The sequence below is a fragment of the Arvicanthis niloticus genome, chromosome 9 (assembly GCF_011762505.2).
Source record: "Arvicanthis niloticus isolate mArvNil1 chromosome 9, mArvNil1.pat.X, whole genome shotgun sequence".
Classification (NCBI taxonomy): domain Eukaryota; kingdom Metazoa; phylum Chordata; class Mammalia; order Rodentia; family Muridae; genus Arvicanthis; species Arvicanthis niloticus.
Window position 1 is genome coordinate 66,564,374 of NC_047666.1, and position 21,638 is coordinate 66,586,011.

Sequence of the window (21,638 nt, forward strand, 5' to 3'; positions counted from 1 at the left end):
CTCTAGGTATCATATCTTATTCTCTCTCTCTCTCTCTCTCTCTCTCTCTCTCTCTCTCTCTCTCTCTCTCTCTCACTTTCTCTGTTCCCCTCTCCCCTTTTCCTCTCTTTCTCCCTTTTCCTCCCTTTCTTTCCTTCTCTCCACCCCTCCTCCTCCTTTCTTTCTTTCTTTCTTTCTTTCTTTCTTTCTTTCTTTCTTTTTTTCTTTCTTCCTTATTTTATTCCTTCTTAAAGATTCATGTGCAAGCATATGTGGGTGCCCACAGAGAACAGAGACAACACGTCCTCTGCAGCTGGAGTTATAGGCAGTTATGTATTACACAGTGTGGCTTCCAGGAACAGAACTCAGGGGAATTCTAACTGCTGATCTAGGAAGTCCTAGTTTTGAAAAAGTATTTTCTACTCAGAAGTTGAAAAAATACTAACATGTTATAAAGGAATACTTTTATATTTGCATATATTAAATAAAGCATTGCCAGCTTTCTTTCAAAACTATAATCAAGACAATAAGCAAGTTATGGTTTTATTTTTTTTAAAGGAGATGAACCAGGGAGATGAATCAGGGCTTAAAATTTCTTTCCACATAAGCCTGAGCTACTAACTTGGATCCCAGGACTCAAGGCAGCAGGAGAGGACAGACTCCTGTGACCACATGACTCCTAGACATATGTGTTGTAGCTCCCTGCAACTATGAGAACCAGGTTCAACTGAAAGGAAGGCTGGGAATGAAAGAGGAATGGAGGGCAAGAGAAAACATGGGGCCAAGACAATGTATTCTGATCAAGTTTAATATTTTGCTTTAACATATAAAGGGGAAGCCCCACCCCCAGAGTCTCTTCTCATTTCACCCCAGCAGCTGGGTGAGGGGATAGCAGCAGGAGGTGTCAAGGCAAGCTCAGCAGGCAGTCCATTCTCCTAGCTCCTATAGCAGACTACAGGTCACCAAGGCTGCCAAGGCAATGCCTCCTAGGTCCTATTGTTTTGGTCTACCAAGGTAAACAGCTCATTCAGGCCTGCAAGGCTGGGGGGAGGGCACAATGTGTAGGAGTCATAGATATGACTCCTTCAAGTAATAATTTTTTAATGGGCCAAAGGGTAATTTTCCAATGTTTCAAATAGGTGAATGTGACTATTGGGCTAAACTAATCCCATTAACACAGCCTCTTCTCATGGGAAATGGACTGGTTGTTAACATGTGCAGAGACAGCCAGATATGCACTCCTTGCACTGATGGCAGTGGGCATTATCCTTCTGTCTTCACACCACTAGCAAAATATTTCTGTATATAAACATGTAACATGAGACAGCCTGGATCCATCATCCTGAGACATGATCTGGCTCCAGAACAAAGGATCTCTTATTTTCTGAGAGGCAAGAAGTGTGTTTAGCACTGACTGTGTGTCTCGGCTCTCTCCTTTCTGACTCTGTCTTCTAGAGATTCTCTCTCTGAGCTTCTTAATGCACAGGCTCCTCTTGACCTAGGTGTCCCCATAAGTAATGCTCTCAGAACTCAGAACTGTAACGAAATGAGACTCACCTACCCAGAAGATCACCTCTGATCTGTGGTATTCAGGGCAGGAGATGGTCAGTAACAAATAATATTTTCTTTTTGTTCTTATCTTTTATTTCCTGGTTGATTCCTGTAGGACAGTAAAACTGGTCTTAAAAGAAAATTTTATGGGTCCCATGAATTATAGATTCTTTTTCCCTAGCCTGAGTAGCTAAAGTTGCCCCTCTGGTTTGCCAACCAGAGGCCAGTTAATCCGTAAACAAAGAATGCAGAGTTACAGGACAATGGGCTACCGAGGCATCCCAGGAATGAAGATAAGAGATAAACATCTGCCTGCAGGAACTGCTCCCTGCCCCCATGGACCGGTTTGGCCAGACGTTCAAATTGGAAAACAACCAATCGTGTGCACCCGCGAGAAAGTTTCTCCTTTTCCCCACCCCGAGCTTATATTAACCCTAAACCCTGGAGCCACAAGGTCGATGCCCCTGTCTCCCACATTGAGACACGTGTCGGCCCGGAACGTTCCACCATTAAACTACCTCATGTTCTTGCAGCAAGTTGGTCTTCTGTGTGTCCTTTGGGTGCGTGCCATCCTGTGACTCGAGTGGGGTCCCCTTTGGGGGCTTCCCAAGCCTTACAGTCTCGCCTTCCATCCCCTGAAGTTGCTCTGCTCTAAATCTCTGTCTACAGCATTAATATTGCTTCATTACAGTCCAGTGAAATCCCTTCCCTGCAATGAGATTGGGGTTCAACTTGAAACAAACAAGTTCCTGCTCATAAGGGAGGAGTTCAAGCTCCCTCCTTAAATACTAGAACCTCCCATGTGTTTCTTAGCTCTGAGATGAGAGCCACAGAGGCTTCCCTCCCTATGCTCAATACCACAGACAGCCTGCAGGAGGGAGAAATGGGTATGTAGTTAATAGTATTTGAACCAAACTGTAAGAGCAGAGAGGAGCTTCACCAGGGACAGGAAGGCAGAAGAGCTGAACCTTGAACAAAAGAACAAGAACAGAAGGGCTTCTGTGAGCCTGTCACAGTGGGTCTGCAGACTAGGAGAAAGCAGACAGGATTAGCTATGAGGTTGTTACATTAGTTACTCTGTTGGAGCAGGCAATACTTGAATAGTTCTCAGGCAAGAGAAATGAAGAGTGAGTCATTTAAGAGCCAGAGCTGCAGCTCCAGCTTTCTTTCTTTCTTTGTACTTAGCTTGCAGGTCCACTCTTCCCAGGGATCTGGTAATTACACTCTGGTGGATTACACCAAATTGCTGTACAAATGGTTGCTCTACTTGTGAAGGAAATTCAAGGAATGGCTTTGCAATGTGCATAGTGATAGAAGTTGCCTGGGAAGCTTGGGGCTTGTGTTTTGCAGATCCATTGAAATTAAAAAAGAACTGTAAGGAGGTGGTGGGGGAGGGGTTGGTGGGGCTGAACCCACCCAGGATTAAATCCTTTCCATTTTGAGCTCTTGATAAATTACAGAAAAAGAATGTAATGGGATTTTCTGCTTCGTTCTTCAGAAAGGAAGGAAAATCATTTTTTTGGTTTTTCAAAGTGTCTATGCTTCATTTTATTGTGCTTCTTTATCTTCCTTTTCCCCTCATTTCTGTTCCTTCACCTTAATTTTTTTTTCATTTACAGAATACTAGATTTTGAGAAAACAAGATTGATATTTATCAAAACACAAAATTCACAACAAATGCTAATGCTTATCACTTAAACCAAGTATTCTAACTGAAATTATTATTATTATTATTATTATTATTATTATTATTATTATTATTATTATTTACTGATGATGATGATGGTGATAGTGGTGGTGGACTTTTTGGCAAAGTTTCATACTTTACCCCAAGCTGGCTTGGAACTCCTTCTCCCTCTGCCTCAGGAGGGTTAGCTTTTTGAAATCAAATACTCAAATATTTATTTAGCTAGTGAAAACTGTTCCTGTTGTAAATGTGGAGCTCATGTCTAAAGTGCAGCTGTTGTATAACTAGCTGCAGGCATCTCATAACTGCTATTTATGCCCTAGAGTGGTGTGTGTTCACTTCTGATTGGCTGTTCACTCATCACCCAATATTACGCCTCGGGATTGGCCAGTGACTTTGGCGTGCTTTTTTGCCTTTGCACCTGCGCAGTTAATTGTTTACTAGTGGAGACACGGGATGCCCGCGCCATCTTGGAATGGCACATGTATCACCGCTAACCACGGCTTCCTACAATGTATTCAAATTTAGAAGGAGATCCACATGTATACAGTATGAAAATATAGGTTTCAAAGTTTCCATTTATGTATCAGAATGAAAGACAGTATCAGAATTATACTGGTGTAAACACAGAGGATTATTCATAAACCTTACTCATAATACCATATAAAAAATGTCTGGTTTGGAATCTTGTTGGAAACTGAATGATTAAATGCCTAAAGTCTCTTCTATAAGACATACCAGGTACTGCTCTTCAACATGATCCTAGTCTCTCTGTATTTGTGGAAGAAATACAAGCATTTACACATAGAAAAGCAGGTGATGGTTATATGAATGACGATACGAAAATCCTGTGAGCATTTAGCTCTCTACAGGTTCAGAATTATTAATTGAAAATACAAAGACACACCTTAATACAATGAGAAGAAAGGTCACAACTATAAACAACAAAAAATAAATGTTGAGAATTCTATATGGAGCCATAATTTAAAGGACATTATATAATACTTACAACCTCTAATCGTAAGTATTTAGTCTTAGTGATATATGTGAATGAGCAAATACAGTGGTTAAAGTCAGTGGGAGCTTTTTCAAAAGTATAGTTTATATTCAGGAAGGTCTATTTATTTGGTGTACATTTCTATGAGTTTTGAAAACATATAATGATGTCTCCATCACAATGGAATATAGACCTATAATTTCTCTGAGACTCATTGCAGACTTTTTCCAGGCACTCCCTTCCTCAGTTCCCAAACCATGGCCACTTCTGACCTGACATTTGCTTTTCCAGAAGTGGTTCACATGGATTTCTGCAGTCTGATTGTCATCCACATGCATCCTTTATTTGAAAGAGATCATCTTCCAAGCACCATTAGTTGTGTTTATAAAAAGATAAGGAGAGAAAGAATATGTTTGGTGGATACATAGTAAGTAAGATATTGGGGAAGGGGGTGCCTCTGTGGGCCCATGCTGAGGCATCCCTTTTCCCTTCAGGACCAGTCACATGACAGTATTCTATAGCATAGAGTTTATTCAGGGCATGGGGAGGGGAGTTGAGAGGGTAGTAGAGACAGAAAAAGGGGGAGAGAGAGAGAGAGAGAGAGAGAGAGAGAGAGAGAGAGAGAGAGAGAGAGAGAGAAGTTGTGGGTCCAGATATGAGCATGTAGAGAGAGGGGGAGGGGAATGCAGAGAGGGGGAAGGGATGAGAGGACAGAGTGAGAGCAAGAAGGCAAGAGAGCAAGGGAGAGCAGAGAGGGTTAGCAGCCCCTTTTTATAGTGAGTCAGGGACACCTAGCTGTTGCCAGGTAACTGTGGGGTAGAGCATAGACAACATGCTAACATTCCCCTGTTTTGGTTTAATTAAAAAATAAAAGATTAGAAAGAGGAGATAGTGGAGCAGGAATAGGGTCGTTTTGATCTTTAACTACTTCCTGCTTACTTTGGGGTAACATGTCTCTAGGAATCCTGGGGTAGTGAGTATGGGGATGTTGACCCGGTCTTAGGAGAGTTGGCACATCATACCATTCTTAATAAAAAGGGATCTCTTATAAACACAATTGTAAAAGGAGGTGCTGGTAATAAGGTCTAGTTGCTTAATTGGTTCTTGATTTGTTAATAAAGAAGGCCAGAAGCCAATTGCTGGGCAGAAGGTAGAGGTGGGACTTCCAGGTCCCAGGACACAAAGAAGTAGAAGGCCTTTTTTGGCCAGGCTTTGGAACGAGGAGGTTCACACAGTCATCATGTAAGATCTCAGAGCATCTATGGCCTGCAGCTCAGCTGTGGGTGGTTTGCCAGAGATATCTGGGAGGGGCTGATTGGAACAGCCCACTTAGTTTGGGGCAGAAGGAGAGATGGAGTGGTGGTTTGGTAAGGGCATATATTTCCAGGCAGGAGATATTTGTGACTAGCAATTGGGCTAACAAGCAGGTTAAGGCAACAAAGCTGTCAAAGTGTCTCTTATCTGTGGTTTCAATGCTTTCAGGAGTGAGCTGGTAACATAATCCCTCCTGGAGCAGAGGACCACAGAGAGAGAGGCCAAGTTGGTGCTGGCAGCAACAGATCCTGGAGCCAAGGCAGGTAGAATGGAAGGGAGTTGGGAGGGGCTGATAGCACAGTCCTGGGCAAAGGCCATAGCATGATTATAAAACTACAGGCCACACACAGTAAATAGGGTGTTGCAGCTACTTTAAAATTGGACTGAAGGTTTCACAAACAACTAGAGGTAAACCTACCGTATGACCAAGGTATATCATCCCTGGTTTATAAGTAACAGATCTTATCTTTTACTATACAGAAACCTGTAAACCCAATTTAATTGCTGTTCCATTCACAATAGTTAGGAATGGAACCAGTTTTGATGCTCTTTAAAAGGTAAATGGATAAGGAAAACTTGGTACACATCCAAATGGAACATCACTCATCTGTAAAGAAAAATAAAGTCATGAAATTTTCAAGTAAATGGATGGAACTAGGAAACACTGTAGTTAGAGTTTTGACCTAGGTCAAGAAAGAAAAACACTGTATATTCTCTCATGCAGATCTTAGCTTGAAATCTCTTGTTTTATGTGTTTAACTTGGGGCATAAGTAGAAGCCAGGAAACTAGAAAGGGGAATTTATGAAGAGAAGGTGGGAGTAGATTATAGGTGAAATAATTGCAGAGAGGTAGAATATTGGTGGTAACAAGCTTAGGACAGAGGGACATGGGAGACTGGAGTAAATCAGCTATGGGTATCACGGAGTGTTGGGGACTAATCCAGAGCAGGGCAGTATGGAAAGCCATATGAATTCTACAATCTCACAATCCAGTTAAAAAAAAATATAACTGCAGGGACAGTAAAAAAAACCATGTGATGTTAGGGAAAAAGGAGGAATTCATGGGCCTAGGGCTGTATGGGCTGTGGAACAGTAAAGGTAGAGGATGGGCAAACCAAAATCGAGGACACGTGAAAATGTCTATGAGAAGCCATGCTTAGTAAGCTAATTTCAAAATATAACTTAATAAACATTTATCTGTCCTTAAATTCACTTTGTCTCACACTGAGAGAAAAGGCAGCACATAACCACACAATCACATTCTCACACAAACACACAATAATGATTTCTTACCCTTGTTGAGAACCGCACTACCCCACGTTTTGGGCCGTTTTTGATCCTTGGGTCGGGGTTCAGCAAGAGAGAGAGAGTAAGGAGGACATGAAGAATGGAGACCAGACAGAGTGATTCAATCTCATTTATTCTTCAGTCTTTCTTCTTCTCTCTTTCCAAGTTTCTTGTTCCTAGTCCAAGTTCCAAGTCCCTAGTTCCTAGTACCAAGTCTCAAGTCCTAATCCCAGTTCTAAGTTGTTAGCCTCTTTCCCAGTTCCAAGTTGTTAGTCCAAGTTCTTTTTCCAAGGTATGAGTTCTCTTCAAGTTCTCTTCCAAGTCTCAAGTCTCAAGTGACTGTCTTCTGTCTGCCTCTCGCTTTTTATATGTTTCACTTCTAAGTCATGCCTTTAAGTCAAGCCCTTAACTCTTGTCTTTAAATCATACCTTTAAGTCATGCCTTTAAGTCTCACACACCCAAGGAAAGATCCTGGGTATCTAAAACAAGATGTTATTAGAGTGTGCTCAGATGTTGTAGGCTCTTGTAAACAAATCACTTGTCAGGGTATATGGCTCAAGATGGCTGCAAGGATGATAGCCGCCTTCGGTTGGCTCCCCACACACCCTTCATAACCTGACTCAACAGTCTAGGGGTCCAAGGCACCCTGACGTGAGACTCCTAACCACATCAGAAATCCTGTCTCTTTTTAAGTTAACAACCTCCCTTTTTGCTATATGAAACCTACATCCTTGGGTCTCTGCTCCAGGTGTCAGATAGGGAAGACCAGCTCAGACAGTGTGTTCAACTGTCTAAGGAGCACATGTGTAGTCAGTGATTATTTAAAGCAGGTGCACACATACACACTTGGTGGATGAAGCAAGCTTGAACCAGCTCTTACAACTTTACATATATTCATATATATACATTTGGGGGGGTGGAGCAAAGCTCCAACAACTTTATTTTTCTCCCATAGCTTGCATATCCCAGGAAAATACTTCAAATAGTATAAAAATCACAATATGGTTACATTCTATTTTTTTTTATGTGAATGATTACCATGAGTATACATGTAAGACCCTTGTTCTGGAGGGTGTCCCACGATGATCTCCCGGCTGGGGACTGGGTGAGAGCAGGGAGGGCTCACTACTGTCTCCATGCTGCCTCTGGCCTGCGTTTCCACTGTCTGTAGATCTCAGTCTGACCTGATGCAGGAGGTCGAGGCCAAAGGACACAGAGAGTGAGCCGGAGGGGAGATTGCCTGCCCCTGCTGCTGCCTCTGGCACCCTGTCACTGACTGGTCTCTCTCAGGTGTTGCCCCTGTCTCTCCGTGCTGAACCGGTCCAGGCCAGGGCTAGGCCGATAAGGAGCTGACTAGCTGATAAGGAGGCAGCCTGGTGTCCCAGGCAGGTTCCGGGAGAGCCGGCAGGTTCCGAAGTGTTACAGCTCTTTGCTAAGCTGGGAAGTGCCAGCTAGGTATCAGGGAAAGGCGGTAGATCCCTTGCCCAGAGTTAACAGCTCTGGAGCCGGCTAGCTGGCAAAGAGGGGAGGATCCATGATGGAAGCTCTCAGACAACAGGATGGTTCTTGTGTGCGCTTTACTTCTCAATTAAACTCAATATATACAGTTTGGGGTGGGTGAAGGTTTTAGCAGCAGGTAACCTCATTGGCTTAGTCTGAGGTTTTTGGGGATGCCTCATCTGCATGTGAGGAGAGCCTGGGGCACCATTCCTATGACCCAATGGTTGATGGTCGTAGACCTCTCAACCTCTCTGTGAGAGAGGCTGTGAAGGGCGGAAGCTGAGAGAGTGGGGGGGGGGAAGAGGGGGGGGGTCCAGGAACAGAGCTGAACTCCTACCGTCCCTAAAGGGTTCTCCGGGGTTCAGAAGCTCATTCGACCAGACACCTGGTTGTCTCTTAGCTCAGTGCCCCACATATACATAGAAAAACATATTCCCCAATAGCCTCACATGTTCAAATGGTTTCCATATTATGGGTGAAAAACAATAGTAAAACAGATTATTCACAAGAATCCACATACATTTGTAACTAAGCAACTTGTTATAGATGAACAAAGTATAAGTAAGCACGGTAATTTTCTCAGCCAGTTTTTCTTATTGGCAGGCTGTAATTTGTGGTTACAAAGAAAGGATCAATTATTTTATTACTTAACTTAAAATGTAATCTTATAAAAGTCTTAAAAGAGTCACAAATCTAAACATTTATATAAGAAACAACCAGTCATTTCTACTTCAAATCCTCAGGGTGCACATCTGTTTTCTCTGCGTCTCTCCTGCTTTCTCCCCATCCCTCCTCTCCTGTCCTGGTTCAGTCCACTTTCTCTTCCTGCTCATCTTACTTCCAGGTGCCTCTGACTGTACTTTCCCTCACATCTACAATAGAAACTTCCCTAAACCATGCCTTGAGCAGTCATGTCCTCCATTGATTCACCCTCAGGAGGGCCACTATAGAGAATGGGGTAGTAAGGAACAGTTTTCTCTCTAAGACAGTTTGTGTAGGCATAATGTTCTATAAGCTGTGTAAGTTTACTTGGGGTTTTTCAAATGCTGACTTCTCTTCCTTCATATCTTATTTCAATCTGGATATGGCATTGTAATGCTTATTCCAAGAATCTCCTGTTTCAAGTTTGTGTAAACAGTTCTAACCATGTATTCTCCCTTGTCAATAAATGCTGATCACCCACTGTGACATGAGTGCTGTATCCTTCAGAGATTTACCTATCAAGTGAGTCTAATGACAGCCACAGCTACACAGTGAGATCCTATTTCCAAAATAAATAAATAAACACTTGCTTTAAAATTGTTTGCTTTGTCAAATAATACAGCGTTTAGCAGTTCTAATTATTTTATTTACAGTATAGTTCATTCAGTGTCTCAATCCCCTCTCCTATTTGGTGATTCTTTTTCTCAAAACAAAACAATGAAAACAAACAAACAAACAAACAAAAACCAAGCAACCCCCTCCCCCCAAAAAAGTCATGTGTTGTGTGAATGAGTGTTCTGCTGAAAAGTAGAATAAACAAGCCACAAAATGAACATGTTTGAGTTGTTATCAATGGGCTTGTTCGACACCACCCAGGATTAGACAAATCTGTCTGGTTTCATTTGCAGTTGAGACTCACACAGCTCAGAAATGACAGCCTCACAGAATGAAGTGTCTTCCACGAGACTAGAGAAGACAGAGGTCACTACCACAGACCACCTACAAGAGGGAGAAAGAGGTATATATTTAATGCAATTTGAAACAAACTAGAAAGGCAGAGAGGAGCATCACCATCTTCTCACAGAGGAGCTGAACCTCCTGCCCTTTAGCCTGTCTGGACCAGTCTCTGTAGATGTGAAGGAGCTTGGAGGCCTGTGTTATATCAGTCACTCTGTTGTGCACACTGTGATGGAGTGCTATTGTGATGGATAAAATTATGTATTAATTTTTAACTACCGTGTCTAAGAGATCTATAAAACGAACAAACAAAACAGACAATCCTATAAGGCCCCTTGCTCAAGGATGGATAACTTCCTGGAATGCTTCAAGCTGTTCCTGTAAGAGAAGAAGCCCCATGTCTTCAGTTCCTGAAAGATCAGGTAGGTGGAGGTTAGGTTTTTCTTAACAGAAAACTACTGCTCTGTGGTCAGATTCTCCAATAAACTGCAAGGTGGCTGTGTGGGTTTTGTTGTTGCTCTGAGTTTTAGTGGTGATGCTGGTATTAGTTGAACAGCAAGCACCTTTGCCCCCTGAGCCATCTTGCTGGCCCAAGGGAAACTGCTTTTTCTGTAAAATATTTTAAGGGTTACTTATATTGTCATGCAAGTTCTAACTTAGAGATTTCTGAGGACAGTAGGCAAACAAATATTTAGCCAGAATAAGAAATGGGTAGGTCCAATGTAAGGCCCAGTTTTTCCTTTCCAATTATTTCTTTCAGAACTGACTAATTTTGGTTTACATTTCAGTTTCCATGTGACAATTGCTAGTGATTCGACATGCAAATTATTTCTTGCATTGACATTGTTTCTTGCAGTATTATAAACTCATTCATTAAGAGACCCTTTAGAACTCTATATGTAGATATATCCATGTTGTCTGACTATCAATACTTTTCTCTCTGAGGCTGGACTGTTATTTCTTTCTCTGGCCCTATTGTCCTGGCTGGGATCCCCAGAGTCACACTAGAATGATGAGCATACAATTTTGCCTTGACATTTTTCAGTGGGAGTGGGGGTGGGGATCACTTCTGCTGGCTGTAATTAAAATTTTCTTTTTGGTTTTGTAGCTGTACCCAATTAATTGCTACTCAAATCGATCCTGGTGGTGGCAATGCTCTTCAATACTCACCTCAATGTCCTGGATTCCTGTATGACAGACATAAATACACACACACACACAGCCTTTATATTTTTATATTCCTTAAACAGCTCAATGGCTGAGTCACTTGCTAACTTCCACATGGCTAATCCACCCCCTCCAATATTCCTGAGTTATTATTTAGTGAAATCTATATTCCATTTTGTTGTCCTAGGCCCAGTCATGTAGCCCTCTAGGGCTGTGCTCCCATGGCTCCTACATAGCAACTATGTTCTCTGTTTTCTCTATCCTGCACTTCGCAGGTTTGGCACCTTGGCTCTCCTTCCAGCCTGGAGGATCTCCTTCCTCCTCCTCCTTCCTGTCTCCCTCAACTGGGAATTTTAAAAATCCTAACTCTGTCTGACCTCCACAGGCATAGGCTGTCAGCATGTTTATTTACCAGTCAGAAACAACTGGTGGTAGGATCCCTGAGTCTTATGTGTTTGACACTGCGAACAGGTTTTTGGGGGAACAAAATTAGCATGAGACTACAAGCAGCTACAGTCATGACACATATCTTTTGTCAGACTGAGGAAGTTTCTCAAATCTTAATGTGTTATTACTGTCTATTTACTTTGAATTTTGTACATGTTTTTTTGTTAAATTTATAGAAATACTGCTTTTTTATTTTCTTATTATGCTACTATGTTGAATTACATTTTGTTAGTTCATTATAGTTTAAATAGATAGACATATAGATAGGACAGAGCCTAATGTAGTCTCAGCTTCCAATTCAATATTTAGCCAAGATGGGCCTTGAACTCATGACTCTATGGCCTACATCTTCAATGTGCTAGAATTTTAGATCTGTGCTGTCACACCTGGCACACTGATTTTCCTCTTTTTATTATTTATGTGGTCCTCTCTGTTTTAGCCAGGTCTATTCTGATGACACTGATCTTATGGGAAGCTGTTTGTTGTATCCTTTGCTCTATGATCTTCACTCTCTCTGCTTCTTGCTCTTTTATTGGCCCTTAGTTCAATAACTGGAAGATTCTGTGGCAAACTTTCTGTTTCTCTATCCTCTGGTCTCTTGAGAGCCAAGGACATCATTTATACATCGATACCTTCTATGAAGGCATTTGCACTAGGAAAGTACAAGTAAAATCTACAGATGATTCTAGGGTAAATTTATCTTTTTCTCTAAAAGATTTTTGAGATTGATATTCTCATATTTTTATTTTTCAGGTAAAAATCTCTCAGCAAAATGTCTCAGAAATGTCTTCCCCGAGTCTCCTGCTAAGCTTTACAGCTGCTTTGCAGTGATGGTGGTCTTTACTGTAGTTGTAATTGTTACTTTTGTGGCTTTGTCAGGTAAGTGACTTGTTCTCCACATTCTGCAGCACTCTGTCCACACTGTCAGTTATACTACTGATCACTGTGAGCCAGGCATTGTGGGAAGGACTTTAGTGAAAACACACTGGAAGTTTCTGGTCTCTGGGCACTGAGGTTCCATCACGAAGATGCTGTGAAGGAAAACACAGGCTGTGGTGTGGACAAAGGGCCAGGCTCAGCATCCCTGGAAAAATGACACCCAGTAGGCTCTAGACAGAGATGCAGGGTATACAGGTCTACTTGAGGGAACTGTCTGAGAGAGAACAAGGAGAGGTAAACTCCAAAGAGGAACCTCAAGAAAGGGTGAGGACTGAGAAGAGTAATATGGCCAGTGAGATACAGTGCCTCCCCTCATGACCCATGGGTTTAGTTACTAGGCACAACTGCAGTTTGAAAGTAGTAAATAAAAAGTTCCAGAAGTAATGAATTAATAGGATTTCCATAGCACACTGTTCACACTAGGGTAATAAAATCTTGTACTGACCTCTTAAGTATATGAATCATCCCTTAGTACAACTTGTTCACTGTGTACACATTACCTACCTAATAGTTCTCAATGCTATCTCAGTTATCAGGCTTACCGACGGTTGATGCCCATACAGAGTACTTGCTGCTCTAGCATCCCTATTGTAGTAAACAGTCATGCAAAGCACAGAATGTGATGCTAGTATAGAAATGCACTTCCTGGGGCCCTACTGTCAGTGAGCACATGAGAGAGAATGGGACACAGGCCCAAGGTGGGAGGCCTTTAGATAAAGGCCCTTCATGCTCAGGAGAGGATTCCTACAGATCACTTAGGAAAGCTACTATCACATTCACACCTCACAGCTGAGCTCAGGAGTGTATTTCAAAAAGAAAGACATGCTTGTTATAATTCATTGTATTGTCTACATTTTAGTAAGACCTACAGAACAGATCTCAATCAAAAATAGTGCCTATGCTGCTTGCCCAAAAAAATGGATTGGAGTTGGAAATAAATGTTTTTATTTTTCTGAACACTCAAGTAACTGGACATCCAGCCAGGACTTCTGCATGGCACAAGGGGCCCAGCTAGCTCGAATTGACAACCAGGAGGAGCTGGTAAGAAATGGGCAGGGATTGGTTTGTCTGTGTGTTCTGTTGAATATTGTATTGCCTTGAGATAGAGAGTTACAGATGAAGCATGAGGAAGGATCCCATCCCAAGCACATGGAGACATGGGGAATGTGTGAGTGTGTGCCATTTGCTGATGCTTGACTTCTGACTGAAGTCCTGAAACATTCAAGAAACATTCTCTCATTTAGTGCTCATAGTCATCTGGAAGTCAGATATGGCATTTTCCTGGGACACCTGGTGGTCATGAGTGCATTCCTGTAAGATGGCACATGTTGTGTACAGCAGATGACAACTGTTAATAACTACAATGGGAGGTTAACCCAGAACTATCCTGGCCACAGACGAATGTGTCATTACATTTGGTCCTTTAATTCAAATGAGGCCCTTTAGAATTACAGACGTCAAATGGATCCACTGAGACTAGTACAGCTCCAAATTCTGTGACCCTCAGTTCCACCCTCCTGTTATCTAGAGGAAGCTGTGGAGTGGAGAGACTCCAGGATCATCTGAAACAAATAGACACATGTATTTTCAGCTTTTTGTGTTTTATGACAGAATTTCCTAAAGAGATACAATAGGTCATCTAGCTACTGGATCAGTCTGCACAGAGAATCGTCAAAGCACCTTTGGAGGTGGACAGATAACACTGAGTATAACAACTGGTATGTTCTAGGAATGTTTTTCCTTCTAATGTGTTTATATGTGGTGATGTGCTTGTGTTGTGGCTATGAGGGATGAAAGTCAGTGTCAAGTGAAGCCAACTGTACTGGGAAGGAAGAAAACAATGAACCTGAGGGCTAGAGGTGTGGCTCAGAGATAGAGTGTGTGTTTACATGCAACAGCGCATCCCCAGCCAAACTCCACATCCTGACAAATGTAAGTCATTGCACAGTCTCCCATTCATTAGCCATCGTTTTCAAAGCATTTTCATGGTGTTATTTCACTCCAAATATTTAGCATGATGGTGGCATCTGGGGTAGATGTTGTCTGCTATCACCACTTGAAAAATCTTTTCTTGGTGATAACTGCCCTTGTGTGATGTCCACAGCCCTGCTGTTGTCCACCAAGAGCTCTAAAACCCTAGGAAGCCACTTCAGAACTTCAAGCCTGAGAATTATCAGTCCTCTGTCTTTTTTTTGTACCTGGTCACAGAAGCAGGGACTCCAGGGACATTAAGAATCTCCCCTAGGGTCTTGTCATCAAAGAGTACTGGGGACATCTCTTGAATGTGACAATGGCCATTTTGAAAATATCCATTTCACTGGAAGGGTAAAACACAGAATCTTTCAGGTCCTTAATTAAAGACCTTTCAGCAATTTACTAAGTGGTGCATTTTTTCCACTTTTATACATGTGTAAAAATACTTCAAGAGAGCTTTGAAAATCACCCTTGTGAGGCTCCCCACTGCTGCAGTTCATTTGAACATGGCAGCAAGCATTGTACACACATTAAAGAGTTCATCATGGATGAGTGTGGTGATAAAATAAAACCTTGAGGATGTAAAAGTCTCTAGGTGTAAAACTAGTGCATGGGATTCCGGTGGACTCTGTTTCTCATTCCTATTATAACTAAGTGGAGAAGAAAAGTGAGATATGATTGCAGGAGTGAATGCAATCGCAGATTCTGCAGAAATCTTTTTTTTTTTCTTTAGGGTTCCCATCCATGGAGATGAAACACATGGCTTCCTGAGTGACAGGATCAGCAGTGGCAAAAGCTATATACCTAGGAAGTGGATTTGTAGCAAGTGCAGAAGCACCTTACTGTGCTAGTAATTTTGTATCCTGAGTAGAGAGTATGTCATAGCAATTCTGACAAACACATAACATGTTATCTACTGTTGCTGCCTCCTTAACAATCTGGTGAAATCATTTTCACAATCAGTGCATAATTTGTGATGACATCCAAGTTGAAAACGACCTCTAAGAACTATTCATATGTGTGCTTGAGAGATCATGAATGTTCCTTAAATAGATAGGTATTCAGGTATGAGCTGGTACTCATATCTGAAACATAAACTAAATAACATCAGTATTAGCATCCTCTACTTTTTCTCTTTTTACTTGTTTCTTAATTATTTTATTTATTTACAGTACATGCCTCCTCTTGGCCCCCTCCCAGAGTTCTTTACCCCTTACATCTTACCCCTCTGCTTCTGAGTGTGTGTTTACCCCTGCTACCCATCCCCATCCATTTCACCTTGGGCATCCCCCTTTCCTGGGGCATCAGGTCTCTATAGGATTAGGTATATTCTCTTCTACTGAGGCTACACAATGTAGCCCTCTGCTACATATGTCCTGGGAGCCACAGACCAACCCATGTATATTCTTTGGTTAGTGGCTTAGACTCTGGGAGTCCTTAGGGGTCCAGGTTAGTTGACACCATGCTAGGACAGCCATGCTTGGCTTTTGTCTGCATGTACAAGTTTGCATCAGTAATAGTGTCAGAGTTTGCTGCCTGCCCATGGAATGGATCCAGAGTTGGGTCAATCACTGGATGGCCTGTCCTTCAGTCTCTGTTCCATTTTTGTCCCTGCATTTTTTTAAAGACAGGAATAATTCTGGGTCAAAAATTGGGAAGGTGGTAAACTCTACTTTTATGAACAGATATGAAGTTTTGTTTTGTTTTGTTTTGTTTTTCCATTAGTTGTTTCTTTGAATGACTGGGGTCTTAAAAAAATGAAGGGCAAATAATACTGTGAAATGATTCTGTTATCACAAAAGATGATTATTTTTCTGTGGCTTTCAAATATTTTTAGAATTATCAACATATTCTTACAAAATTCAATGACCAACATAAAGGGATACATAGACAGTATCAAAATCAATATTGTACTTTCTGTAATTTAATTAATAAGGAATGTTCATCAAAATACTTTTAGATTTACTTCTCAGTTTTCCTTTTCTGTTTAAAGTGGACTAAGAACATGTTATAAACAATCCCATTCTACTCTCTTATTTATTTTTGAGAATTTCAAACATAAGTATATCATTTAAATTTTATTCTTTATTAGATTCATTTACTAGCAAGACGGTTAATTACTGAGACTTCTTAAGCATTATATTTCTTGCAGTAGTTTACATATTATTAAGTTGTAAGAACAAAATATTTTAGTTTTTATTTGATTATTTACTCCTTTGCACTGACAAGTCCCAAAATGGTCAAAATCTTATGTCACATACTTCTCTTGCCCACTCCTTTGTTCCCTTATTGTAAAATTCTGGGCCAGAGTCCAGCAGGGGACCTGGCTGCAAAGGGTGACTCAAGGAAACCAGGTGCCCCTGATAAGTCCTAGAAACCAATGTTAACTTTCTTTTCTTATGCTCTTGTGTTTAAATATGATTGGTCAATCAACAGTCCACTCTGCTCCCCTTTACTTTGTGTTGCCATCCTGTAAAAATGTGTATAATCTCCCTTCCGTGCTGTGGTTCAGTTCCCAAACTGGCAGCCTCCTGAAAGACTCAGAAAATACAGCTTTTATTTTTTATCTTATATCTCTAAAGTGAGTTTTCTCAGCTTCCACCCTGAACCCAAGATATGTTACAATATTCTGTGTCTGTGCCTGTTTTGAATCTGTTTTTCTTATTAAATAAACACAAGCATATCTCATTCAGGAAAACACATTTCTTAGTGTTTGGTTTCTACTTCATTTCACCTTGCTATTTTTTCAATCCATTTTATTTCAGGTAAATGGTGTGACTCTGTTTATAAAATAAATAAATACTTTCTCATATTGAAATTACCTTGAATTTAGCAGTTTTAATTATTTTATTTATAGTACATGTTAATCTCAAAGACGGAAGGGGAAAAATCACTGCCCCAAATCATCATGGTCAAATTAATTTAAGCATACCAAGATTGTCATAACAACTAGCAGTCATACTAACCAAGGTAGTCATAGGTGGTCATATAACCTTTTGAAGCAAATGTAGGGTTTTGTGATGGTTATAAGCCACTTCTTGAAACAGAGCCATGATTCAAATCCCTGGAACATACAGAACCATTTTTTAGTTAAGGTTCCAGGTGGGGCATAGTCTAATCTAAAAGAAATAGGTTTGATCATAAATAGGAATGAACCAGTTTTTTTTTTTTTTTTTTTTTTTTTTTTTTTTTATGTCTTTCCTATAAGATGGTTTTGAAGCCTAAGATGGGGCCAAGCTGGTTCTTCATACAATTCAGTCCATGTTTCAATTTCCTCTCCTTGTGATTCTGTTTCTCTGAGAGATAAAGAACTTCATGTTGAGTGGATGTTCCAATCAAAAGGGTGGAAGTTAACACACCATAAATGGGATCCAGTCACAAGTGGGCTAATTTGGAACTGTCTCAGATTGAAAACAGTAATTCTTCTCTAGTTTCAATTTCAATCTTCCTGTGGCTGAGACTCAGCTCAGAGATGAATGCTGCAGAGGCTGCCAAGGCTTCCATGCCCATTGTGAAGACAGGGCCCATTTCCACAGACCTCCTGCAGGAAGGAGAAATTGATATGTATTTATTACAATCTGGATCAAACTAAAAAAGGGCAGAGAGGAGCTTGCAAAAAAAGCAAGTTTGTGAAGAATGTTGATTTTTTTTTTTTTTTTTTTTTTTTTTTACTTAAGCTAAATATACCCATAGCTGAAACAATTTTCTTTCTTTCCCCTTGCAACAACCCCAAGTTCTTTGAGAGAAGGTAGCTCAGTCTGGGAATTTATGTTATCCTTCTATCTGGTTTTATAAATACTTGAGATTTTCTATTATAAATACCTACTCTTAGCATTTTGTCTAAGCTCTGCCCACAGTTTTCTGGCAATGGCCAGGTATACCTGACTCACTAAAAGGGCTGCTTGTGCACTTGCATCATTCTTGATTTTGCCTTCTTGCTCCTGCTCTGTCCTCACCCCTTTCCTTTCTCTCCCCATCCCCTCTCCCATCTCTCTCCATGTGTTCATGGCCAGCCTCAACTCCTCTATTTTCTCTCTCTTCGCCTTTCTCTGTCTCTACCACCTTCTTAACTCCCCCCACCCCCAGTCCTGAATAAACTCTATTCTATACTATACCATCATATGGCTGGACCTTCAGAGGGAAGGGGTGCCTGAGCATTGGACTGTGGAGGCACCTCCTTCCCCCATACCTGACTACACCTTCACCAAACATGTTCCCTCTCGCCTTATCTTTTTATAAAACACAACATTTCATGCTGAGACTTGGATTTAGAGACTCTGCAGGTTTGCATCTCTCCTGCTACCACATGGAGAGCCAATGCTTGTTATCCCAAACATGAAGAACTTTTAAGCCCCTTCCTTCCTCTGGTCAGCATAAATGTCCCCATAGTCCCAGGAGAGAGTTTTTGACCTTGGAGCTACCCCTGTGCTCCCCTTGAGGACAAAGACATTCAGGCTTTTCACTGACTATTGTTCTAGGATACTTTTCTTTGGGTGAGCTTTTCCTCTCTCTTCTGAGATGGTTCCTTTCTTGCTTCAGAGAAATTCCAGGCTTGGGTAAACTGCTCTCTGTTGCTCAGGGCACCAGCCCAGACCTTAGTCCCCAGACTCCTACATGACAACGTGGTGATCTGGCCTGGCTGGAAGCCTCTCTGGTTTTTAATTCGCATCCTTAGGACACTGGTAGGTGTAGTTAATAACCCTACTCTGACTCAATTGGTTGGTCTTCATCTGTACTCTACCAGTGGGGCTCCTGTGCTCTGCCCACTAGGGCTGCCACCACCACTGCCTAGACTCTCAAGCTCTGCTACATCCCTGAGAAAAGCAGCTTTTGCTCTGCCCCTTTGTGCTTTCTGTGTTCTGCCCAGGACTCATGAAGTGATTTTGAGCCCTGCCACCACTGCTGCATGAAAAGCCAGAGCTGCAGCTGTTGCTGCTGCCATCCCACATATGTGGGGCAGGACTGCTACTGGCACACTCTCCTGCTGGCTACTCCCACCTCAGCCCTGTGCTGTTCCTGCCTTTTTAACTCCTCCTTGAGTGGAATTGCTTCAGGTGCTTCCTTTCCCAAGGCCACCACAGACTTTGACAGGCAGGGTGGGGCAGTGTCTGCTCACAGCAGGAAGCACTGGGCTGGGCTTCTGGCTGCTAGGAAGAAGTCCCACACCACTTGCTTGACCACACTGCCCTCTCTCGATCCTTTCACTGAGGTGCCCATTTTGCCTATGACTCAGCAGGCTGGGAGCCCAGGTGTACTGCAGCCCAGCTCTGATCCCTTGACTCTGTTGCCACCACTACTGTGGCTTCTTGTGATGTGTGCTCCTCAGGCGGAGTGTGCATGGGCGCCTCAACTGCACATGCATGCATGCTGGTCTCTCACTCTGCAGACTGGCCAATTCCCACGGCCTGCCTGCCCGCTAAGTTCCTGTCACAGTCCTGACCCTGCCTGGACACACTCACTTTCTGTCACCACTGTCTCAAAACCACCACTGTCCTGTCATAGTCCTGAACCTGCCTGGACACACTCACTTTCTGTCACCAGAGTCTCAAACCACCACTGTCAGCTCTCTTATTTCTTTACATTCTGGTCTATACCAACTCTAAACCAAGTGTTTCTCTACTAATGCAAAATGTATTTTTCTATACTATGCAACCTGTAGTCAAAGTTACTTAAAAATTAAGATGTTTGTTCCTATCCTGCCTCGGGAAATAATGATTTTTACTACTACTGTGTTATGCTCTGTTTATTAAATACATTCTCAAATGAATCATTTAACAAACAAAAGTCCAACTCCGATATGACCAATCGCTACAGCTCTCAATCTTGTCAGAAGTCTGCTAATTATTAATATGCTTAAGCTTACGACAGACAGAGATTCTCACAGCCTAAGAGCTTACCCTCCAAGGTCTCAGAAGATAATAGACAGAGCTACAAGAGACTGCCTGGATTGTGTTATGATAAGCACTGCGAAACACTGAAAAGACTGGATACCTAAGAGTCAAGTGACTCATATTTTGTAAATCAAGGTGGATCATTTCTCATTTTACAGGTATCTATTTCACAGGGAAAAATGATCTTCATAAAAGGCTCTTCATCTTCTGGGCTTGAAAGCCAGACTGACTTTGCCCAAGTTGCCATAGAGACAACAGGGAACTGTTTAGCCAGTGAACTATAGATGAACTCAGGCATTTTAAAATTAATACGTGACTCTTCTCCAGATTTCTGCCTACACTGACAGCTAAGGTAACTGTACCTAGACAGCCAGAAAACAGACCTACCTCCTTACCCTAAGCTATTCTACTGTTGGGCCATGGAAGGATGTCTTAATTCTTGGCTGGGCTTTTGAACCTGGATTCCCATTGAAGAAATGGCAGGTGTTTGGCCACGCCCCCAGAATCCAGGATCCTACATGCAGTCTTCATCTCCATTAACTTGCACCTTGTAGACACGTTTGGCCCAGAGCAGCTCCTCTCAGAGAGGTTTGCATTACCATCCACACCTACAGGTAGAGGGTGTGACTACAGGCTTCAGCCTCGAGAAATTTCCATATTCATGAGTTACCTAAGGGCCAGAGGCATAGCTAAATTATGTTATTCCTTCCCAGTCTCTCCTCTTTTTCGCCTCCCTATTTAAGCCAGCTCCCCCCTGGCTTGAATTGGGGGGTGCACATCCAGATCCAGCTACCACACCATGGCAGTAAAACTCTTGGAACCCACGAACTTCTCATATCATTGGGGCCTGCTGTTGCCAAAGCTTCCAGCCTTTGGAACTCTGGACTTTCTTGAGTTATTGGGACCCACCATCGTGGAAATCGCCCCCTCCCCCCGTTTTCTCCATTGCGGTTGGTTTATTCCCACATTCTACCACTGTATTTATTCATTAATAAATTCATTAACTAGCTAAGACCGGCAGATTTCTTACAGACTTCATGATAAATAATATACAAGTTCAGATATAAGCTTTCACAGATGTAATCAGTTACTTCCTTACCTAAACATGGTTTCCATTGACTAAATGTTTCATATTTCCTCTTCTTGCTATGCCACTATAACACTAACCAATAGAGTTCTGAACCCTAAGAAAAGCATTTTCACTATACAATCTAGCTATATAATCACAAATTCAAAGTTTCAGAT

The 21,638-nt window shown here is 41.8% G+C and overlaps 1 protein-coding gene and 1 long non-coding RNA gene across 2 annotated transcripts; one reads left to right on the forward strand and one right to left on the reverse strand.

Annotated features, from left to right (window-relative positions):
* Nucleotides 1-214: 214 nt before the first annotated feature.
* LOC143443556 (uncharacterized) lies at nucleotides 215-2,316 on the reverse strand. Its single transcript, XR_013112654.1, has 3 exons — nucleotides 2,049-2,316; nucleotides 1,537-1,639; nucleotides 215-921 (listed from the first exon to the last, which is right to left on the reverse strand). It is a non-coding gene; the product is annotated as an uncharacterized LOC143443556 (long non-coding RNA).
* Nucleotides 2,317-2,328: 12 nt separating this feature from the next.
* On the forward strand, nucleotides 2,329-17,330 carry LOC117715753 (C-type lectin domain family 2 member F-like). Its single transcript, XM_076940644.1, has 7 exons — nucleotides 2,329-2,417; nucleotides 5,697-5,787; nucleotides 9,927-10,036; nucleotides 12,343-12,468; nucleotides 13,388-13,569; nucleotides 14,140-14,246; nucleotides 15,236-17,330. Exons 3-7 carry the CDS (start codon nucleotides 9,949-9,951, stop codon nucleotides 15,351-15,353), a joined length of 621 nt encoding a protein of 206 aa, XP_076796759.1. The 5' UTR covers nucleotides 2,329-2,417; nucleotides 5,697-5,787; nucleotides 9,927-9,948; the 3' UTR covers nucleotides 15,354-17,330.
* Nucleotides 17,331-21,638: the final 4,308 nt, after the last annotated feature.

What these genes read in the sequence shown, in the direction of transcription:
- LOC117715753 (XM_076940644.1), top strand. Translation starts at nt 9,949, where the DNA reads ATGACAGCCTCACAGAATGAAGTGTCTTCCACGAGACTAGAGAAGACA. An exon ending in TACTTTTGTGGCTTTGTCAG is followed by an intron (nt 12,469 to 13,387) that starts GTAAGTGACTTG and finishes TCTACATTTTAG; the next exon opens with TAAGACCTACAGAACAGATC. An exon ending in TTGACAACCAGGAGGAGCTG is followed by an intron (nt 13,570 to 14,139) that starts GTAAGAAATGGG and finishes GTTTTATGACAG; the next exon opens with AATTTCCTAAAGAGATACAA.